The sequence below is a fragment of the Pagrus major genome, chromosome 11 (genome assembly GCF_040436345.1).
Source record: "Pagrus major chromosome 11, Pma_NU_1.0".
Lineage (NCBI taxonomy): Eukaryota > Metazoa > Chordata > Actinopteri > Spariformes > Sparidae > Pagrus > Pagrus major.
The window spans coordinates 7,590,011-7,613,189 of NC_133225.1; the positions used below are offsets into that span (position 1 = coordinate 7,590,011).

General features: G+C 41.2%; 1 protein-coding gene across 2 annotated transcripts in view; it reads right to left on the reverse strand.

Annotated features, from left to right (window-relative positions):
- Positions 1–128: 128 nt before the first annotated feature.
- The window catches only part of LOC141005444 (cyclin-dependent kinase-like 5), a 46,296-nt gene continuing 23,245 nt past the window's right edge, over positions 129–23,179 (reverse strand). The window contains exons 4-19 of one of the 2 annotated variants that reach the window (XM_073477299.1): positions 19,093–19,138; positions 18,836–18,972; positions 18,617–18,737; positions 18,040–18,099; positions 15,917–16,007; positions 15,611–15,800; positions 13,236–13,316; positions 12,238–12,404; positions 9,602–10,643; positions 9,085–9,186; positions 8,574–8,679; positions 6,791–6,875; positions 6,448–6,553; positions 6,111–6,233; positions 3,663–3,830; positions 129–3,570 (exon numbers count right to left, since the gene is read on the reverse strand). In XM_073477299.1, the coding sequence (XP_073333400.1) occupies positions 3,211–3,570; positions 3,663–3,830; positions 6,111–6,233; positions 6,448–6,553; positions 6,791–6,875; positions 8,574–8,679; positions 9,085–9,186; positions 9,602–10,643; positions 12,238–12,404; positions 13,236–13,316; positions 15,611–15,800; positions 15,917–16,007; positions 18,040–18,099; positions 18,617–18,737; positions 18,836–18,972; positions 19,093–19,138 (2,985 nt within the window). In that variant the 3' untranslated portion in view covers positions 129–3,210. Of the gene's footprint in view, positions 3,571–3,662; positions 3,831–6,110; positions 6,234–6,447; positions 6,554–6,790; positions 6,894–8,573; positions 8,680–9,084; positions 9,187–9,601; positions 10,644–12,237; positions 12,405–13,235; positions 13,317–15,610; positions 15,801–15,916; positions 16,008–18,039; positions 18,100–18,616; positions 18,738–18,835; positions 18,973–19,092; positions 19,139–23,179 lie in introns of both variants that reach the window. The other variant, XM_073477298.1, reaches the window with a different exon arrangement.

Sequence of the window (23,179 nt, forward strand, 5' to 3'; positions counted from 1 at the left end):
AAGCATACAGGGGATTTCCAGTTCAAAAATCCAATTTCGAGGCAATGTTACCTTCAATAAAGTTACAGGAGTAAAGTCAAGATTTGATCGTCTTTGAATCAAAATCACATAAAAAAATATTCGACAGGTTAAGAGTCAAATCAAATGAGTTTGTTTTATTTGAGATTTACTATTACATATGTAAACATGAATATTCTAAAATTGTTAAGCATTCATTTGTGGGTTTATGTTCTCATGTAAATGCTCTGTTGAAAAAAAAAGCAGATAAACACTGACTATGCTACCAATTTGTGTCTGTAATAAAAGCAGAAACGTAATACTTGATTTAATTTAAACAGTTGATAAACATCTTCTGTTATAAATATTACCAAACAAGTAGTCACACGTCAGTATTAATATAATACACAGTGCTCCTTCAGCAAAACAATAATCCAAAGAGAGAAATGTATTGTGTCAAATACAGAGTGTGCAGAGTCCCTACAGATGCACAGTACACAATACGATACGGTCATGTTTGGACTCAGTGTGTTACTGTGGGTCTTTTCAGTCTTCACACACTGCGCACATGATGAACATGAAGTGAGGAAGAATTTACAGAGTCAGAGCAATATTGCTGAGCCACAACGTCTCTTCAAAGTGCAACATTTAAAAAGCTTACAGTGTTCCTGCCAAGCTACTTTCATGGCACATTATCCCAGACAGAAAACAATGTTACAGTACAGAGCTTCGGCTCCCAATGTGGTTTAAGATTTCTCAAAGCTTGTCCCAAGTGACTCAGTGTGTTCAATCAGTTAAAAATACACTAGTACAGTGATTCCCAACCAGGGGTACGTGAAGCCCAGGGGGGTACAGCTGCATGGGGTTACATGGGAAAGCTGCAGAGTAGCTGAACATATTGAGTAAGCTGTAATACCTGAATATTTGTTACTCGTTGTTATTAAGAGTGTGTGAAAAGTCAGCAAGCAGGCAGACAAGTCTTGGAAGTTACCTAAAGTATTAGACGAATGGTTGAAATAGCTAACAGTAATGAATAAACAGTTGAAACAGTTGGTCAAAAGCAAATGGTTTAAATATCCAGCTAAAAGCAACGGACAAGTAGTCTGTTAGCTAGCATAAAAGAAATGGAGATATGATGAAAAAGCTTAAAGAAATGGATGAACAGCTGAAATTAATAGCTAAAAGTAACACTGGAAATAGTTAGCTAGCATAAAAGTAATGGACAAATGGTGAAAAGCTAAAAATAGGCTAGCGGGGAGATTATTCAATTAGCTTAAAAGTAAAAGGTACATGGATGAAACAGCTAAAAATATAATCGATAAATGGTTATAATAGCTAACAGTAATAAATAAATAGTTCAAATGGTTCAACAGTTAAAAGCGTTAGCTAAAAGTAATGGACAAAGGTTAAAATGTTAGCTACCATAAAAGTAATGTGCAAATGGTAAAAAAGCTGAAAGGAATGGATGAACAATGGAAATTGTTAGTTAAAAGGAAAATGGTTGAAATAGCTAATAATAATTTGAGAAATGGATCAGACAGCTAAAGCTAGCTAACCAGCTAAAAGTACTGGATGGTTAAAACTTCTGCCCCTCCAAGTGGGAGCGATACAAATGTAAACTTGACCACACCGACCGACATTGACAGTTCAACTGTATAAAAAACACTAATAATACACACTTTCAAATAGCGAATAGTGTTAAATATGATGTAGTTTATGATAAATTCAAACGAACACATCGGGACATGATGGGTGGTGTTGATAAAGGGGACTGTGAGCGTACATCACACATAAAAAGGTTGAGAATCACTGCACTCGTACACCCAGAATGGCTTTTGTGTTCCTCTAGCTGCTGTAAGAATTACTTTCTCACAAAACAAAAAGCAAATAATGTTATAAAAAAATCAAATTTTTACAGCAGTTAAACTTTGTACAATATTTTGGATGCATTTTGTACATTTTCTTTAACTGATTCGACAAGTACAACCATTTGGAAGTTGTTTGTGAAATCTTTTAAGTAAGAAATACGCAACAAACAGACCTCTTTGAGTCCTGGTAGAAGTCATCAGAGTGAAGCATCCTTCAGTATAAGCTTTCCCTTAACTGGATCTATATCAAGGTTTTATTACTGTTTAATTCATCCACAAGGGTGTGTGATAACACGTTCACATCTATTAACATGTCAGTAAATGTAGTTTCAGATCATATTACTACCAAAAGGATCGTGGGTATAGTCTGTGTAAGGAGCAGTTATTATATGTGTGGTCTTTGAAATGATTGAGGTTTAACCATAGCTTCACTTGTATAACATCTGTTAATAATATATATGAAAATGATGATTCATACGTATTATGCATGACGAGTCAGTGCCTAAATGTTAGTTATTAGTGCATGTTAATCTCAGCAGATGCAGTGCTTCGTTATCTCCTACAGAGGGCGGCGTAAGTTAAGATTTCTGTCTGTTTTATGGCACCATAGTGTCTAAAATGGCTGCATTACAAAAGGACATAAAAACCTAAATATCCTAAAAAAAAAAGGAACAAATAGATTTAAGCTTCATAGATTGTCAGTGCCAACTCAGAAGAAATTGCACTACAGCTATAATTCTCAAGAACAAGACTGCCTGGACTCGCAGTTGCACGTTTGAGCATCTGTAACCAAAGTGACAGAGCACATCCAGAGGCGAAGACAGCTCAGACGAAGAGTTTACAATCCTGGGTGAGATGAACACAATGCAAAGTTACTGACGTTACCAATCTCTATTGTAACAACTGATAAAACTTTATTTGTTTAGAATGCCTTAGATAGTCTTAAGGAAATACTACGCAGTAAAATGTACTAGATTTCTATATCGAATAGAAACAAAAATACTTACACTTAAAATCTACACTTTATCTATCCATTTATATATATTTAATTTGTAATATATTTACTTTATAATACAAATTATAGTCAGAATTACAGAAGTAATAATATAAAGTCTATCAAACATGGAAGCTTTAAAAAAATGAAGACATAAAAAGGCTTTTGGCCTGTTTGCAAGCAATGTTTAAAACTGAACGTTTGGTATCTGTGGGTTTTTTTTGTGTGTGTGTGTATGTGTGTGTGTGTGTGTTTTCAGCAGGTGTACTGTTACGCAAGGGACATGTAGGAGCAACAGAGGGGGAAACGGAGGAGTCTGAAGTGGATCTGAGAGCTGCAGGGTGACCGAGATCACAGAGCCGTCTCTTTCAGGTCGTTGAGGTTTGGCATACGAGACCTGGAGGGGCGTCCGAAGCCGTGCCCGTTCTGGCCGCCCTTGATGCTCATTTGCTCCGGGTAAGGGTTCCCCTCCGGGCGGCCGAGGGCAGACGTGTGCCAGCCAGACTCGAGCTGTCCGGGCATCGGGTAGGCTGCCTGTCGGCTCTTCAGCTGGGGCGTGCTGACCCCTGAGTGACCCCGGCTTTCTGTGAATCCACCTTGAGCGGAGGCTGAATTAGGCAGCGGCTGGTAGCGCATGTCAGACTGTGCGGTCTGGTTGGAGGATGAGGACGAAAGGTGCAGGAGCTTGCGCAGAGACTTGAGTGGCTGACTCTGAGAAGGGACATGACACATCACATTTTTAATCAAACGTTTTAAAACAACCCGTATCAAGAAAATAGTTTCATTTTTCATTAGGGACGTACCGGCGAGTGTGAATCGGACAGTTTCTCAGGAGGCCAGTCCTTGTCCCTGTCTCGGTCTCGCTCTTGGTCCCGGTCTCTGCTCTTGTCACGGCTCCTGTGGCGGCTGCTCTGGTGGCTGGAGGACCTGGAGGACTTCTGGATGACTGTGTCCACCCCTTCATTAGGAACCTTTCACACATCGTTTAGAAAATATCATGTAACCTGTCCAAACTAACAATTTCAAACTTTATCACTTTAACTATATGACCAAGGTGGGTCAACACAATGTAAAGGACAAGAAACATAAATGTGCTAATTCAATTTTTTTCCTGAGGTGAAATCAAAATGAATGTTTCCACCACATGCTGAAAATTTTCAGCTATTCACCTATTCAATTATTCACCTATTTACAGAAACACGGTTTATTAGAAAGACCTCAAAAATGTCCTTAAGAAATCATGTGTTTCATGTTGTCCTTCACATGTGTTAATTTACTCTGGTCATAAGTCTGAAGTTGTGTTTGCTAATAGGCCGTTGTGCAGTTAAGTCATACAAATTAAAAAAACATGACATGCATCTGTTGCCAGAAACCCTAAACATTCACTGATCTGAGGAAGAAAAGAGACGACTCCTCTTGTCTATGATTGAAAAAAGAAGATTTTGGGTGATTTTTCAAATGATCTCCTGTTTATGCAGCAAACACTATTTTCCAACAACTCTGAGTCTGACTGCCTGCTTCCTCCTGGCCAGATTGCGTTTATTTGTGCTCTGTCATCAGCTTTAACCCCCTCTCAGCATCTGAACAGTCTGTCACATATAAATAGAAATGTGAGGGGAAGAGAAAGAGTCCAAACACCTGTGTCTGCTGAACCATTACTACCACTGAGACAGCAGTCAGTTTAACATGTCAAAATGTTGTTGCCTTTATATTTAGAAACTAATTTCCTCCCTCCCTCCCTCCTCCTTACTGATCTATTCTCTATAATCAAGCCACAGGCAGGTTCAGATACACTTGGAGTGGCAGAGGAGTAGATCAAATGGTGCTGTGTGATGTGGGTAAACAGTAAAGCTTCACGTGAGGGTAACCAGGCACACAAAAATCTCATGTGCTTAACCAAAAGCCTGAGTGCTCTCGTTCATCCTCAGCTCATAGCCAGAGACATGCTGTTAGGGCTGCGGCTGAAATCAGCGTCGACTGATCAGAATCAAATGCAACGAACACAGAGACGACCAGCCAGATCCATTCACTTAACTGGACAAAGACTTGTGAATAGCCTGATGCTTCATTTAAGTGAAATTTCCGGAAGTAAGATCCATTTTTTCTAATCAATATAATGAAAAGTTATCAATAATGTAAACATTCATGCATCATTTTGCATTTGCATCATTTAAAGGAGACCTATTATGCCTTTCTATTTGTTTCCTTTCCTACATTATTCTATATTTGTTCTTGTGCTTGTAAAAGATCTTGAAAGTTAAAAAAAGGTCAAAGTCCGCACCAACAGAAGCGCCTCTCTCCCACAGAAAACACTGCTCCTGAAAGCCTCGTCAGTAGTCCTGCCTTTAATTCTGTGACTTTGTGACATCACACTACATCACCATGTCACACATTTGTTTGATTTAGCACAGCTGCTCTGCTGTTGTTAGTGGTGCTGGCTCAGGCGTGTGTGAGAGGGGGAGTACAGAGCTGCAGCACTGGACAGTGTGAGCATTAAAACATGTAAACATGTTCTAGTAGTAACCCACAATAATTTTAAGAACCTGAAAATAAGCATAATATGTCTCCTTTAAAAAAATATTTAAGCACTGACAGCTTTGACTTTGTTAGACTGTTGCAACTGGATTTGTGAAGATCAATAGATCATTGTTTTTTTAAATTCTTCTTTAAAATAATTTATATAATTTTACAACAGTAGGACTTTATCCCAGAAGGTTTAGGCAAATTCAAATAATAATCACCAAAAATAAAAACTCCAGATTGACATTCAGTTTGTTACAAAGTTCGGTTTCTTAAATTTGTCCCAAGTTAACCCTCTTCCAAAAACAAATCAATTAAGGATCTCTGAAAAAGAAAATAAACTCTACTTCTCCAATGCTGTCTGAAGATATTTTGTTTTATCTAGAACGTGACCCAGACGAGCGAAAGTAGACATGGGTGGAGAAAAGAAACTGGGAGAATCACTGATTGAAATCAATCGAAATTAGCTTTTTATTGCAATCACTGAAATCAAAAGCTAATTTCGTTTGATTTCAATTTCAAAATCCTGACACCCCTAACCTACATCGATGGATCTGACTGGTCCATGTTGACAACTTATTATAACATGAATGATTTTTACATAATGATCAAGAAATCCACAGAAAACAAGCTTAAAGTGAATGTAGTAGTCTTGATTATTGTTGTGCGTACATGCAGTGTCAGATGGGTGGAGTTAGGAGGTGAGTAGGATAGTGTAAAACAGCATGTACCATGGAAGAGGACACTACAGGGAGGACTCTCACAGAGGAACTATGCTTTTTGTTATTCTTTGGGCTAAACAGAGGGAAAAGACATTTCTTGATGACAGGAGGCCTTCCTTCAGGGACTTGCATCTGGAATATAGAGGCACATGAATGGTGGCACAGGGAAACATGATGCACACGACAACAAGGAGAAATGATTTTACATCTGTGTAAAGGTGCTAGAAACATTTGAAAAGCAGAGGAGGAGATACAGTATGTAGACAGATGTCAAAGGACATATGCATGAAAATAGTGCATCCAGACATGGCTGTACATCCTCACAAGTACTTAACATGCAAGTTACCAGTTGAGTTTTTTTCTTTTTCTTCTTTATTGCTCTGAAGAAACCCTGCTTCTCCTTTTCTTTGGATGGCTCAGAGGAGTTCAACACGACGGTATCTGGGCCAGTCCTGAAAATAAAACAAAGGATGCTGAGCGTGATGTCCCAAAGAGAACTGGCCACTGACCATGTTATGTGACCAGTGTAAATTTAATCCACCAGATAATTGTTTCACACACCAATGTACAATGAACAAATATGTGTTGTTGTCAAGGTAACCTCATTTGGAGATGCTATTCTTTGGTTAAAAAAAAAACAACAACAACAAAAAAACCTAGGATCTGTTTGAGTAAGTGGGGATAATTACCAGGGGTCAAATGCCGGCTGACGTTTGGAGTGGTTCGTTCCATCCCCGGCCCGGCTCTGACCTCTGCTGTCGTGGAAGGAGTTGTCTGGCCGGGGAGAAGGGACTGTTCAACACACACAACAAATATTTCCATTCAATTTTTGATGTACAGAGGTATATGTTCTGGCATTTAATGTATTGTATTAACTTAAGCTGCATTATGTAAGAATTGGCCATCTGTCCAAGCAGCTACTGCTGCTAGCTGCAGCTGCCCTTAGCTAATTAGCTCAGTTAGCCTTGACTGTTTTGTGTTAACACAGCTAGAGCTGGAATTCTTGACCGGAATGGGAAGGCGCTAACTGGTTAGCATGCTAAGTTCAGCAGATATCTCTGCAACAGCAACAGTCAACAATTAACTCCGGTTCATTAAAGCCACTGTGTAGACTATGGAAGCTCTATGGTGTGTTTTATGATAATATCAAAGAGGATGTGGCAGACAGCCAGTGTACTAAAGTACCCCTGTGTATCTAGGGCACTGACATCAATGGACTCAAAGCAATAGAGGCAAGTTCCAATTTTCACCTGAATTGTCCTCATGCCAGCAGAATAATTAAAAAAAACAGCTACGGGTACATTAGTAGCACACTAAAAAAAAGTCGATATACAGTATTTTTCTATTGTTTAAATTCTGGCCAAGTTTGATCCTAATCAGAAATGTTTATGCTAAAAAACAAATGTCAATTTTTAGCTATGTAGCATTAAGGTTGGCAATCTCAGTTGGTCGGTCCTCCTCCTCCTTTCCAATTTATTGCTTTGAAATATGGCACTAAGATTCATACAGCCAACAATAAAAAACACATAAATTATAATACCTTTGGATATCCCTCAGCTTTTTAGCACCATCATCATCATGAGGTCAAACATGTAGTTTGTCTAATACTTTGGTTTATGATACCGGCACAACTGTTGTTGCAGCATTCTGCAAGTAGATGAGGACAGTTTTAAAATGTAAAAAAAGACAACCAAATAAAGGGCTCCATCTAACTTAATCCAAGTCTCTGGAAGCCCTGAGATCCCAAACTGATTTAAAAAACATGTTATTTCAATGTGCGATTAAGCTCAGCACTTACGGAACAAAAGAGTAAAGATTTCAGTTTTAAATGACGTCTTTTCAAGTTAATTTGGGATCTTGGGGCTTCCAGAGACTTGGATTATTCCAGATGAGCTGTATGGAGCCATTTTATGTTTTATTTTTTGGTTGTTTTTTTTATGTTTTAAAACAAGACCCCAGCTACCTCAGTTGTTTAGGAGAATGCTGCAACACTGTTTTGCTGTGAAGCTCCACAAATGTTTTGTGGACTACAAAACATCACCTGATTTTCCACTGACATGGGGCTGAGTAGATAATGACAAATTTTAGGGTGAACTGTTCCTTTAAGTACAGCCTCACAGGACCACTAGCATGGCTGCAGACCTTCAGTCTTGTTCCATAACCAAATACAATAAATCTTTGTCAAAACTGTTTGTTTTGTGTTCAGATTTTGAAAGATTTAGAAAATCTTGTATGTGTCTGAATATACAGTATTGGAAAGGTGCTGTTTTGACATTAAAAATCTACCCATAGTGAGTTTAAGAAGGACCTGATCAATGAACACTGATTTGAAGAAATGATTTTGTCAACTGCAGTAAAAAGCAGTCAAGTATCTGAACCTTAAAACTGAACTGACATCCTGATCTCCACAGTGCAGTGAAAGGAAGAAAGAAAGAAAAACATGGCCAGTGAAATCAGTGTGACTAAACCAACCTCGGTAGAAGCTGCCCACCCTCCTGGGCATGGATTCACTGTAGATGTTGCGGTTCTCTTTGGAAGAGCCCCCGTCTTCTGTTTGCTGGTCATGATATAAGCCAACCTGAGTCACAACAGAAGACCTAGTCACACAAAAACTAAGGGCTACACTGCTTTGCATACCTCACCATGTGATCTATTTTTATTTACCTGAAAGAACAGAAAGAAGGAGAAGGCGTATTGACTTACAAGTGGTCATTACAATAAAACAACATCTGTAGAGGCTATAAATGTATTCCAGAATCAAGCTGAAATGTGCTCCGATGACAAGCCTGACTGTGCTATCATAAGTAGTCACATTAAAGGGAAGCAAAGCACACAGAGAAAATGAAGAGGCATCTGATGCGCAGAGACAGAGAAAGAGAGAGAGAGAGAAAGAGCAGTTCATGACAGCAGTATCCACCCACATCCAGTCTACCGAGAGTGCGGATGTGGGTGGGGAATGGTGGGTGCAGGCAGAATGTCGGACCTCGCTTTTTTGCCGCTGTGTGTGAAAAGATGCGGTGTTGTCCCTTGTGGAGTCCCTTATTGGGGGTCTGCTGTGGGTGACCTCAGTGGGTGCCTGTTCGCTCTGTTAATGGAGACATGATGAAGCATGATGTGAGCTCAGCATTGCAGCGCGCACATACAAATACACACACGCACACACTATATATACTATATGTGCATATACAGTATATATAAATATACAGGTAACATGGTTTACTGTATATACTAACAAGAAAGCCACGAAGCTGCAGTTATGTTAATCCTGCCAGTCCATCAAATATGGGAAACTGACTAACAAGATCTGGCTGGAAACCTAAACACAGATCATGATATTTTCAGATGCCACCAGAATAAATCCTGGCTGCATTGTTGTAGAAACTGAGACTGAGGCACAGTTATCCAACACAACCTGGTGTAGGCATTTATGATATGATTAGATCATGTAGGCCTAGGCTTTCCTTAAAGTTGGTGAGGTTTGATGTGGGCTGATGACTGACCCTACTCATGTCTTCCTCTCTGGAGGAGCCCCCAGAGTGGCGAGGCAGTGTGCGGTGCTGCAGCTGCGGAGACAGGAGCTGGAGGCTGCTGGCTCTGGTGGGGACGCCCTGCCCTACCACCAGCCCCTCATCCGCCCCGTGTGTCCTCTGGTGGTCCCTCCGTACGTACATGGAGTGGCGGTGCGGTCGCTGCTGGGAGGAGAAGGGGCTGGTGTATCCCTGACCGTAAGCTAGAGGGTCATGTGGGGCGGAAAGAGAGTGAGCGTGGCTCCTCTCAACGCCACTGTCCCCAGGGTCTAGGGAATCTGGTGACTTGGCCTCCTCTGAGGCCTTGTGGCGGGTGGAGGAGCGCCTATAGGATGAGTCCAGGGTGTTGCTCTCTCTCTCCCGCATGCTTCCTCTGCCAGCTGCGCCAGGTCCCAGCCTGTCCACCCGGCGGGGTGCTGGGCTGCTCGGGGCTGTGAGGTCCAGGCAGCTTGAGGGAAAATATCGAGATGTAGGCTCATCAGCATAAAGATGCACATCATTTAAGTTCCCCACCGACTTGGCATCGCTAAGCGTGCCATAGCTCTTGGACAAATTCAGGTAGGCGAACTTGGAGGAGGAGGGCGTTGAGCTGTGGGCCTCCATGTAGCTGTGTCGACTGTGTTTCTCCCCAGATTGAAGCGTGTTGGTCTTCCCCTCCACAAAAGAATGGCGGTTCTGCTGCGAGCGGAAGTTGGATTTGAGGTACTTGGCTCCAGGGCCGTCGGACACCTTGGACCCCAGGTTCATCTCAAAGTCGCCCTTGCTCTTGGCTTCACCAGGGCTGAGCAGATGAGGGAGGTTGCTGCTGGCCAGGTCCATGTTGCACGAGGTGGAGTGGTTGTAGATCTGCGGCTGGTAGTTCTTGGGATGCAGAGTGGGACTGAGGTTTATCGCTGCAGGCATGTTGCCGTTGAGAAAGCCATCGTTGTTGGGGTGGAGGTCTTCGTGCCGGGGTAAGCTGGAGCACTCTCTGCTGCTGGAGCGGTGGCTTCCTGAGCTCTTACCCCCATGGCTCCTGAGCAAGTGCAGAAAGAAATGAAACATCAACATACAGTAGACCAAACATTCATATTAAGCAATATGTGGTGTTCCACAGGGATCAATTCTCGGACACCTACTCTTCCTTGATTGTGAGCCTTTTCTCTATGCTGATGACTCAGCTTTGTTAGTGAGTTCAAAATGTGTCGTTGACCCAAAAGTGTCAAAATCAAGTGAATGGCTAGTGGAAACTAGACTCACGTCACATTTTGTGCCACAAATATTAAACTTGCTCAACCCAAATTTCTATAAGTTACCTGCAATTTGTGTTGGAATTAGTATAATTAGTAATATTTGACATGGTTTCAATACTCATTTTCCACAGTATCGATACTCCAGTACTAGCTGTTTTTTTTGTGCTCTCCTCTCCAACAGCAAGTTGAGACATCGTGATCTCAACTTACTGCCCACATAGTCCCATAGTTAATTCATTTAGATGCTGTTGTGCTTAACACACAGTACACAAGCCTTGTTGTATTTCAAGCAGCTGTCCTTTTCAAATCACAAAGGTAAGCTAATAGTTCTAAACAAGCAGCAAGATTAGGTTAATTCAAAGGATTTTGCAGGATAGATTCAAAAGTCTGAGTTAAAGCTCAAAGTGTTGCTGTTGTTTTTGCCAACTTTCTGTCCATTTTGCAGTTAGCAATCCCCTCCCTCCTCTCTACGTCACCACATGAATGCAGAGCAGTAGTCGCCAGACATAATAGCAAACTGGAAGATCCGGCTCTCTGCGCATCCAACTCTATCCTGATTGGATGAAGTGGGCAGGGATACCAGAAAATGTATTTTCTCTTTTACTGCATGAGCAGGAGGAGGAGAGACATGTGTTACTGACCAAACACTGTTTAACACTTATTTTAATAAAAATATATCACTCACAGCAGCTTCAAGGCTATTTTGGATCTAAATTGTCAATGTCAATGTGTGGGAGCTAAAATTTGGAACAGACTTCCCAGATGAGCCGAGATTGTTGGAATGCAATACAATTTTTAAAAACAGGTGTCAAAAGCAGAGTAAGGATGGCTAATTGTGCAGTATTTAGTATTATAGTAAAAAAAAAATACAATTTGCATAATGAGTACTGTTGTATCTACTGTAGTTAGTGGTAATGTAGCAGGGGCAAAGCTGTCTTGGTTGTTACCATGATTAGGGGGAGGACTAGGACCACATAGAAATAATATATATTTAAACTTTTATTCTGGTGTCATGCTTCTGATGCTTTTATGCATAAACACCTTGTTTGCTTTATATTTTGTGTCATTTAGTGTTTCTATGTTCATGCTTCACGTTGGATTGAGTCTTTTTGTGTGTTTGTTTACTTTTTGGTGGATAAATGTGAGTAATTTTATGTTTCATGACAGAATAAAAACCAAACCAACCACCTCTCACAAAGGGCAGCACAATCTGCATAACTGTCACTACACAGTGACTGGCGCAGACAGTGCAGGTAATGGTCCTGTTGACTGAAAAATAACCGGTCACATTTGCATAAGAAAAACACATTGACTTAATAATCTGAACAACAGGGAGACACTGACAAGCTTAGACTAGCAATAGTGCTCACTGCTGACCTGCTGGGGGTGGTGTTGTCTCCATGGTGCGGTTTTCTCTTGGAAGAGCGTACAGGTGTAGGTGTGGGTGGGCCGGGCCGCTCCACCAGCCGCAGGGTCTGGAAGGCGTGGTGGTTCAGGCTCTGCTCCGTGAGAAAGCGTTCTGTCGGGTTGAGCAGCAGCAGGTTCTAACGCAAGAAACACACAGAGGGAGCCACTGAGTCCTCGAGACAGCCCGAACATCCAGACCTTGCAAGCAAACTGAAACAGTCATGCTTTGATGAGTCATCGCCATTATCATAAAAGTCAGGCTGCTGCTGCTTTTAATTGTGTCTTACAGTCACCAAACAAGCCAAACAACGATGTGAAATATGATTTGTGACATTTGCTTCTTGCTTGTTCAAATAAATAGGATCAATAACCTGTCTCGATAGACCCGAAATAAAACCTGTGAACTGAAGACAGTTTGTGAACTGTGAGGTTATATAACTAAAATGTAGTGGCAGCTTCTCTTGCTTTGTCAGGACAACAATAGAACAAATAAGACAGACGACTACTTTTGCATTATCAATTGGCAAACACACTTTATTAAATTAATTTCCAAACTCAACTCAAGAAAGCCTGATTAGTAATAAGGGAGAAGTCTGTCCTTGCTGAAGTCAGTCCTGAGATGACATTATGTTAGCAGTGAGTCATTATCTACTGGGAAAAGCGCAAGTGCACAAGCACAGCCCACATTCTTGACATGGAGCTCCTGTTTACAGTGCAGACACAGCAATAACAGCAGTGCTGGAACCGGGATATGAGCTGAGAGATGCTGAAGCAGTGAATAGGCATCATGCAGTCACGACGTAAACACTGTGTTAATGATGCAATTATCACATGTCGTGTTTCGGAAAATGGGAATTTTTATGGTTCTCTTTCTCATGGCGTGTAAGGAGTAGACTGAAACAGGATAAAAGGTAGAAATAGAAACATCTCAGCAGCTTTGCCAGCTTTGCCAGACCTGTGATCCCTACCTTCAAGAGGTCCAGCAGGGCTCCGCCGATGATTCCCAGGTATCTCCGCTCCAAGGTCTGGGGGTGGTTCACAGCAGGGAACTATAACAAGAAACAGTGGATAATAGTAGAGCCAAAAATGTAGCCACAACAAATGTCCAAGTGATAAATGAACGAATAATCACAAATTTGTAGAAAGACCAGCAATATCAGTGTGAATGTGGAGTAGAGGGGCATGTATAATCACCAGGCTTTCATAAATGATATTAAGCACCTGAACTTTAATATAGGTAAAAAAAAGGGCTTGTTATTGACCTTCAGAAGGAAAGGGGACAATGGAGCATGGCCAATTCTCATTAAAAATCAGCAAATTATAATTGTTTTATACAACGTGTATGAAACTGAACTAGAGATATACCGATACCATTTTTTCCGATTCTGATACCTGAACTTTGTGTATGGGCCTATACCATGTACAAATCCAATAACAAGTGGATAATTGTGCAGTAACAGTTATTCTGTTAAGTTGTATAAAGGTGTCTGGGACACTGCTGGGAAATAGCAGGGTATGTGGTATTGGACTGGTACATAGACTCCATGAGCCAGCATTTTTGGCAGTATCAGTGGGATTTCCTATTTCCTGATCCTAATTGTCTGGTATAGTCATACCTATCTCCACAGTGCTATGTCAGCACTGGAGAACTGGTCCGGCTGCACCCATTATCATTCTGGTGCATGGGGGAAAAAAAAACTCTGGTTTGTTTGTATTTCTTTAAACCAGTGACAATGGTGTTATTCAGCACAAAAGCCCATCATGTAGCGACAGTGCCTCTGTGACGATAGCGTTAGGGCAACCTTTTGTGGTGTAACATTTGCAAATGGGGAGGTAAATCCTGGCATTAAAATATCTAAATCCTAATAAAAGGCATTAGCTTGCAAAAAGTGGTTGCTAGTCTTTGGAGGGTCCACACTTCTGATTCATTAGAAAAGGTTTAAGAGGAAAAAACAGGAAGAAAGATCACTCCCCTGTTTATAGAAGTCTAAAAAGTGTGTTGAGTGACCACTTGAGGATGCCAAGATGCTCCGAAGAATGATTTATAAGGTATGTCTTTCATGTGTTGTATGCAGTGACCTGTCTGACTTGTATCTCTTATTTTTTGTCATCACTCTGTGAATAAATATCTAATAATCCAATCTAAATTAGCATGAAATATCATGTAAGTATGATGATGCTCTCATAAAATATATTGCATGTATCAGGCCAAGACTATGACAACAGGCCATTTTTTCCTCATCTAGACAGACACTGCTACTGCTGAAATTACATTTTCGCAAACGCTGTTCTGATTCACAAGAGCACTGTTGCATGTGCTTTCTTCCACATTCAATCTTCCTATGTCAACCTTTCATTTTGACAGCATTTTTCATCTGACTATTGTGGATCTGCTGTTTGCCAAAAAACGTCCAGAAGCTGTTCTTTTTACATCACACATTTCCAAGTGTTGCTGAAAGCACACCGTAGGTGGCCAACGTGATAAAACAACGATCAAACATCCTGTGTTCACTCACAAGTGTTGTGTGGTTTCTTGTTTTCTGATGCATTAGTATTTTAATAAAAACAGTTTGCGTGGTTGCTTCAAACACAATTCTCTTTTTTCACGGTCTTCTATGATCTCATTAAGATAATTTGACGGTGAGAGAGGGTCTTAAATGGGAATGTCCATCGGTGAGGTTTGTTGGAAGGGTGACATTCTCTACTCATTTAAATGACAACAAGCATAAAAATGTTGTGGAGAAAAGAGGATTTTTCTTTTTTCTTGAGCAAATACTAACAATAGCAGGCACTAGATGGTTACTCAAGAGGCATCCCTGTCCAACATGTGACTGTCTTCACTGTAGAAAAACAACTGGCATATATTTCTGAGCAGGAATCCAGAGAAGAAATTAGGCTTTCCCTACACCCATTCGCCACAATTTTTTTTTTAAATGCAGTATTCTCAAGCAGGGTCCTATTCACTGTCAGGTATTCACAGAGGGGCAGTTTGCAAACCAATAATTATAACCTGAAGCGTGGGCACAGGGGAAGGGAATGACGACCCGGGTCTGTTGTACCACCAGCCTGCCACAGAAGACTTATCACAGCCTTCCTTCACAGAGCATACAGGATACATGATACACGATGAGTCATTGTGATCCAATCAGTCACGGCACAGCAAACTCAGCCAGGAGAAAAAAAAAACAAGCAGAGAGTGCAGAGACATAACGGGGAGAAAATAAATAAGGGAAGAAGAAGAGGAGGAGGCAGAAAGAGACAGTCGAGAGCGATGGAAGAGAAGAAAGGAGCAGCATGGGTCAGCAGTGTGAAGTGCAGTCAGGATTGGGGTAAAGAGTGTTACCCGCAGCCCGTGGAAGCGGGGGTTGTTATAGAAGAGCTTCATCTGTTCTGGTGGCAGGGGTCCCAACACTTTCTGGATGGTGAAGAGCTGGTCGATCTCACTCTCTCCCGGGAACAGAGGCTGCCCATCGCTAAGCTCTCCTAAGATGCAGCCCACTGACCACATGTCCACCGCCTTCCCGTAAGGAGCCCTGGGAACACACATTTATGGGGTTGGTGATTGAGGCCAGGCATAAAAATAGCTTTTGTAGGTACATGTCAGTGTGGTGACTGAAACCTGGAAGAGGTTAAAAAACACCGGACGTACCCGAGCAGGAGCTCTGGAGAGCGGTACCATCTAGTGGCCACATACTCGGTGTAATTGGCATCAGTCCCCTCAGAGAGATTACGTGCAAAGCCTGGCAAGAGAAGACAGGAAGCAATAGAGTATAATGAGGAGCTTTTTGATATGCTCTACATGCTGAGACACCTAAAAATGACTTCAGCCAGGCACCTCTGTGGACGCTCATTATGATTCAGAGGTGGAAGTGATGCAGTAGTTGAGGAAGGGAGAAGCTGCACTCGTATAGGAGAGACGAGGAGACCTTGTGTGAAACATTGTACTTGTAAAAGGGGCCATATTAATGCTGTTTAACACATATCCAGTCATAGATTTTATATATTAAATGATGTGTAAAACTCTGAATACATTTTCATAATCCTAGTCTGATGGATGTATTTCTGCAGTTGAAGTCAAGTGAAGTGAAATGGATACAGAAAGCCTGTCAAGTTAGCAAGCATAAATACAAAAGGCAATGGTCTAAAGCTAAGAAAAAGTCAACCAGCACTTCAATCTAAAGCTCACCAATTAACACTTTGGGGTTTGTATGCATTAAACAAACAAGATATAATGTGTTATTTATTGCACTTTAGGTTTTTCTACTTTTTTACGCATTTTTACGCACCATTTTTTTTTTTTTTACCTCGACAGAGGTAGCTGTTTCCCCTTGTTTCCAGTCTTTGTGCTAAGCTAAACTAACTGGCCGCTCAGGAACATTTTCTGTCACTTTAAGTTTTCTGCATTAACAAATGCTTTGTCAAAATGTTTCATGTTTGTAAGCAATGTAAGTATATGATCACAAATGTCCCATATTATGCTCATTTTTAGGTTCATTCTATTATAAATGTTTACATGCTTTAATGTTCAAAACACACATTATTTTTCTCATGCTCCTGTCTCTTAAAGCCCAGCCTGCTCTGATTGGTCAGCTCTCGCAGGCCTGAGTTTTACATCAGCTCTGACGGTGTTTTTGCAAGCATGCAGGGACTGAATGGTTGTGACATCATAACTTTACGTAATTTGCTGCAGCTCATTTAAAGGCACAGTTTTTTGAATATAGTATGCATGCAGTTCTCCGATGATTGAGCGTTTTGATTTTTTCACAGTATCTATAAAGCACCTAGACCTGCTTTATAATCAAAGAGAGAGAATTCTCACTTTCTACAATATGGGACCTTTAACACATTCTTTCTGGTCATGTGGTGAACTTTAGAAATACTGGAAAAGTATTTTATTTTATATCTCAGAAGGTTTTGGGATGAGTTTGGAACCTCATCCACTTACAGCTATTCTTGGATTAACTATCTTTTGCCAATAAGTTTGAAAAAAATGTCTTTTGTTTGGAACAGTACATTTGTACTTTTTAAAGAAAAAACTGCACTGTATTTAATTCAATCACAGCTGTGGTTACTGTTTTATTATTATCAGGATGTGCTATGTCCGTTTGTGTCTTTTTTTCTGTTTCTTTGTTTGTTTTCCTGCTATGTCCTTAAAAACAGAAAATATGTATTTTAAATAAAATGCTTAATGGAAAGGAAAAATTGCCAATCTGAAATACACTGATGAAGTTATTTACGCTTTTCATTTTCGACATTTCTCAAAATGGCTTGCCGCGACATCCAAAATCAAAACAACACAATAAAGATAAATGTGCAGTAAGACACAGTCCCAAAGGTAAACCTTGAGAGCGGCGTTTGTTTGGCCTATGTCTCCTCTCTCAATGCCTTTGGCTGACACAGATCAAACAGCAGGTCTTCAGTCTCTCACTCCAGATTGCCTACACGATGTTGGCTGTGCCATGTTTTCCGTTTCCCCCCCGTTTTGTTGTGGCGCTACCAGATTGAATCAAAGCGTGATCACCCTCTTGTTTTCCAACACGTTTCATCAATTGAGATGAGGGAAGAATGCACAGCGGCAGCCTGAGAACCAGGAGAGAGGGCTGCGCGCAAAGCTTTAGATAACCGGATGAAGCCTGCCTGCTGCCCCTCTGAAGCACTGGTTTCAGCCAAATATAGTCTCTGTTGAAAATACTCCTTTTACATCACAGCTTTGTATGTTTGGCCACCTTCCTTACAGCTCTTGCAGTGTGAGTATTTGATAGATGCGCTCACCAAAGTCACATAACTTGAGGACGTCATCAGAGCTGATGAGAAGGTTTTCTGGCTTTATGTCTGAGGAGGAAGAACACACATAATCACGCTTCACACTTACATCATCATTACCATCATTCCTGCCACCACATATTTATCTGTCTTACCGAAACCATTAGAATCTTTTCATCTGACACCGTCTTTGTAAAAAGCAGCAAACGAATAGTCCAAGAAATTGAATGCTAGCAGTGAAAGTCCACAGATTGTAAAGACATACCATAACTTATACATCAAATCCCTGGATACCACTGTCATATGTATACCACGGGCCATTTGGATGCCTGCTCTGGTGCATTCAGTGTGCCAAAAGCTCACATGGGCCATCTGCTTTCCTGCTCTGCTGCTAGTGAATTGCCCAAAAGCTCACATCTTGTGACAATGGAATGGTCGGTTAAAACATGTCAGACAACCTATTTAGTCACTGTTTCATAAGAGTAGTGAGCATCCATTCATACATTTATATTCTCAAAATCGAAGCACGGATGGTGCCCAGTTTTATTGGAGTAAAGAAGAATAAGCAAGAAAAGGGAGATTTTACCCCGGTGCACTATGTCATGCTTGTGGCACCAGTGAATTGCTCGGATTAACTGGTAGATGTAGCTGCGCGCTTTGTCAGTCGGCACACCGTTGGGTAACTCCTCAAGCAGCTCGAGCATGTTCTGAAAGAGAAACAAACACCACAAGAAAATGAAGGTGACCACACACAAAAAAAAACAGTCTCAACCTCATAATGGACCAGTCTGTAGAAGAGCCTTACCTTCTCCACATACTCAAAGACAAGATACAGCTTTCCTCTTCTGCGGAAGGCCTCCTTCAACTCCACAATATTCTCCTGCTTGAGGGTGCGGAGCATCTTGAGCTCCCGTAGCGTCGTTTCTTTAACCTCTTCATTTTCTGCATGGAGGTGAGACAAAGAAGAAATCAGGATCATGTTGGAATGGGATGCACCCCAACAGAAATAAAGACATGGAATGGTTCGACAATAAAAAAAACACTGATGTGTTCCCCTCTTACCTTCACTGTCCTTGAATTTCTTAATGGCCACAATTTCATTTGTCTCCTGCAATAAAAAACACAGAGCAGCAAGTGAGAAATCAATCTTACTGTTCATTGCTGCTGTTAATACATCATCACAAAACACACAGCAGCGGAGATGAAAACACGATGACAGGATTGCTGCTTTTACTACTGCCAGTGTGACAAACGGGTACAACACAGTTTTACATTCAGGTATGTGGGCTTTAGCTCAAAAGATATAATTGGTTTAATCTGTAGAAACACGTTTGAGTTCAAATTTGCACACACATGGGACGCCACAGTAGCTCAGTTGGTAGAGCGTGTGCCCCATGTGCAGAGGCTGCGTCCTCGCTGCAGCGGCCCAGGGTACAAGTCCGACCGGTGGCCCTTTACTGCATGTCATCACCCCCCTCTCTCTCATCCCATTTCCTGTCATATCTCAAGATGTCCTATCAAATAAGGCCCCAAAAAATACTTAAAAAATAGCACACACATTATCAAAAAACAATTTGCATCTAAATTAGCATGTCTCCTTCTGTTTTCCCGCCCCGTTTCCTGCTCACCTGTGTTCTTCCCCAGACCGCTTTCCCTCCACACCTGCCCTGCATCAGCCTTATTTGCCCTGCCCTGTTTCCAGTGTTTGTCCCAGTTTATCATCTCCTTCCCTGCTCTCTTCTTTCCTCAACTGATTCCTCTCCAATGTGTTTCTCTGCCTCTCTCCACCTGCACCTCATCCCCTTGTTAGTTGTATTTAAGTCCGGTCATTAGTTCAGTCTTTGTCAAGTTGCCTGTCGTGTTACCCCATTTTGGTCTGCCTTTCGTTAATGTCAGCGTGACACAAAGTGAATTAATGCGAAAAATATTGTGCAAGTATTAATCCATTTACGGTTTATCATTTTTGCTTGGAAAATGATAAACCGTAAATTTGATGGTCACAGGTTCTAAATGTGAGAATTTCCTGCCTTTCTTTTTCTCTCATTAAACCTTCATTGAATATCTTTGGGTTTTTGACTGTTGGTTGGACAAAACAAGGCATTTTAAGGGTCACCATGTAGTCCGGGGACTGGGATGGACCTTTTACACTGTTTTCTGATGTTTTAAAGACCAATTAAGTAAGAGTAGTTAGTTAGTTAGTTACAGCCCTGGACTGAGGGGTAAATCCAGTCACATATATGGATATGCACCCAATGAGAACGGTCAAAAGTAGACTTTGCTTTACATGCATAAGAAATTTGTCTACAGGCATCAGTGACATAAAGTAACCAACTATGCATGGAACAAAGAACTTGAGCTGAACTTATCAGCACTGAGTCACTGTTTTTCTCAGACACTTCTCATCATCCCTCCATGAAGTTAGTTCTCTGCGAGAGACGCCCCACTGCTAGCCCCGTTTCTCGACATGTCCTAGATAGGCCTGGTATTTTCTGCCTATGGCTCAGAGCCGTGCTCCAGTTTCCCCCCCTCAGTAAGCCAAAGGCAGCATCGCGCCACTCCAACATGGATCACAGTGAACAGTGAGCCCTCCTCCCAGCTCGGAGTAATGCAAGATGACTCACAGCAGGGTCAGCTTCATGAGCATCACTGTACTGTGCACATGCACAGGTAGCCTGAGTGAAGGGAGACGATGTGCTGTAGGGTACAATCATCTGTTATACGTCTGAATGCTGTTCAGTAATAGAGAAAATAAAGCACGATCAGTGGCTACAGTGATTTCAAATAACCAGGAAATATATTTTTTTAAATGGTTGACGTCCAGGATGACGTCTTTTTTTGACCACAACTCAAACATATTAAATTTAGTGTCACAAAGGAGTAAAGCAACCAGAAAATGTTCACATTTAAGAAGCTGCAGTCAGAGAATTATGACTTTTTCTTTCTTTAAAAAATGACTCCACCGATTAATCAATAGTTGACAACTTATTAAGTAATTGTTGCAGCTCTACTTTACATCTAACTCTTTACTTTTGTACTGTAGAAGTCTCCAGGAAAGGTAAATTCTGGGTGCGGCTTGGCTCAACTCTGTGCCGTAAAACTGGTAATGAGAAATGCAAATCGGTGCGGCTCGGTTTGACTTGGCGTGGTCAAATGTGCAAGTGGAAAAACCCCATAAATCTGCACACTAGCGCCTGGCACCCTCACAGCGATAACAACACTCTAGGGCCTGGCCAAAAAATTGTTCTGCCATTCCCCATAAAATTACAATTTGTCATTTTTATATCTCTGTACAGATTAAACAAATTAGATATAATATGTTAATTAGAGTTGCAGCGATATGTCGATTAGCTGGCTATCTTTGGGTTGTGGACAAAACAAGACATTTGATGGCATCATCTTAGGCTTCTGACATTTACCAAACAACTAACCAATGAATTGAGAAAATAATAGACAATGAATCAATAACACTGTTTCCTATGTTTCCAGTCTTTGTGCTAAGCTAAGCCAACGACCTGCTGCCTGTAGCTTGATATTTACAGACACAAGAGTGGAGTTGAAGTGGTCCTACAGAGTCAAGACATTATAGTCTCAATGGCTAATTCCCAACGGGGTTCTTGATGGTGAAGATTTATTCTAAAAGGAATTAAACGAGTTATTGATAACATTCAGCCACTAACTGTGGCTTTCCATCCCCTCCTTCCATTGGATTAACAATACAACATCGCTGTTCAAATCATCTGCCCCCTCAAGTTACTGTTAGCTACCTAATGTTGCTAACGCTAGCTACCTAATGTTAGGGCAGTACAGAATGCGCCAGACATTTTAAAGTTTTTTTCCACTAACTCGCATCTACCAAGACTGTTGATGCTGACAAAAAACAGACACCATGTGACACATTACACTACTGGCTCACAAACCTTGTTAGAAATTGTAACCAACTGTCAGAACTCTTACACAGAGATAAATAAAACAATAGTTTTGGACCCGACACATTTTAAAATGATTGATTCACGACCATAATAATGTCTATTATTCTATCTTTTATCATTAAATCTATTCTGCACCTTTCTACAAGCTTTGTAGATGTATTATCTTTTTTTAATGAATCATCAACATAAAAATGTCACCAGTATGAACTTTGAGTATCAATGAAGTCTCGTCTACTTGATTGACAGGTTTACTTGGTGCTCGCTTGTCTCACTTCAGTCCCATCCAGTTTCCACCACCCATTCGCCAAAAAGCAGTATACCTACATCCAGGCTTCAAAACATCCCTCTGGAAACCAATTGTTGACATGACAGACACTAGAAAACATTTTTCTACACTCCAGTTCTATGAAGTGGGCGCAGCAGCACGCAAGCAAACACATTCCTTCAGAGGGTGAAGAAAGCAGTGATTTGTCAGATGAACAAATGAGGTGCGGCACAACTTCGGACTTCACCAGTGCCAACAGCAGTGATTGGAGTTGTGAAGGGCGTACAAGAGAGTCCTCACATAGAGCACTCCCATCATCCCCACCTTCACTAAACACCAACACAACCACCCAGTGTCACTCCACTCCAGAGACCCAAGTTAACCTGTTAGAAATTCTTTGCTCCAGTTCACAGCACATAACATCAGTCATTTCATGTTATTTCTGCTTCAAGTACAAACCACAGAAAGCACTGCAGTCTGACTGGTTAGAGCTCCTGGAAACCAACACGACAAAACCAACGATATCACACTTAGTCACACATTGATCTCTTATTTGTTTAAGTAAGTTTTACAGTATATTATGCTCACGTTGGAGGGATCAGTGCAGCACGCCAGCTGCTCTCACCCTTTTTGTGTAACGTTTTATTTTAAGCTCTTTAGGAATTCCCATGTGGCGATGGACTGCGAGGCTTATTTGTGTGGGAGAGAAACCGAGCAGGGTAAACTGTTTACTATGAACATGCTGTCCCTCTCCCACGACCTGAACAGCACAGATTACGGTCTTGGGTCAAACAAGACCACCTTTTCGATACCTGCGAACGTAGGGCACCCAAAAACAGGTATCCGAAACAGGAGAGGAAAAGAGTTAAGCATGTTTTATCAGACAAAAGAATTCTTCAGTGAAAGTGAGACAAAAAATATGCAGCAGCACATATAAAAAAAATCTAATCTATTT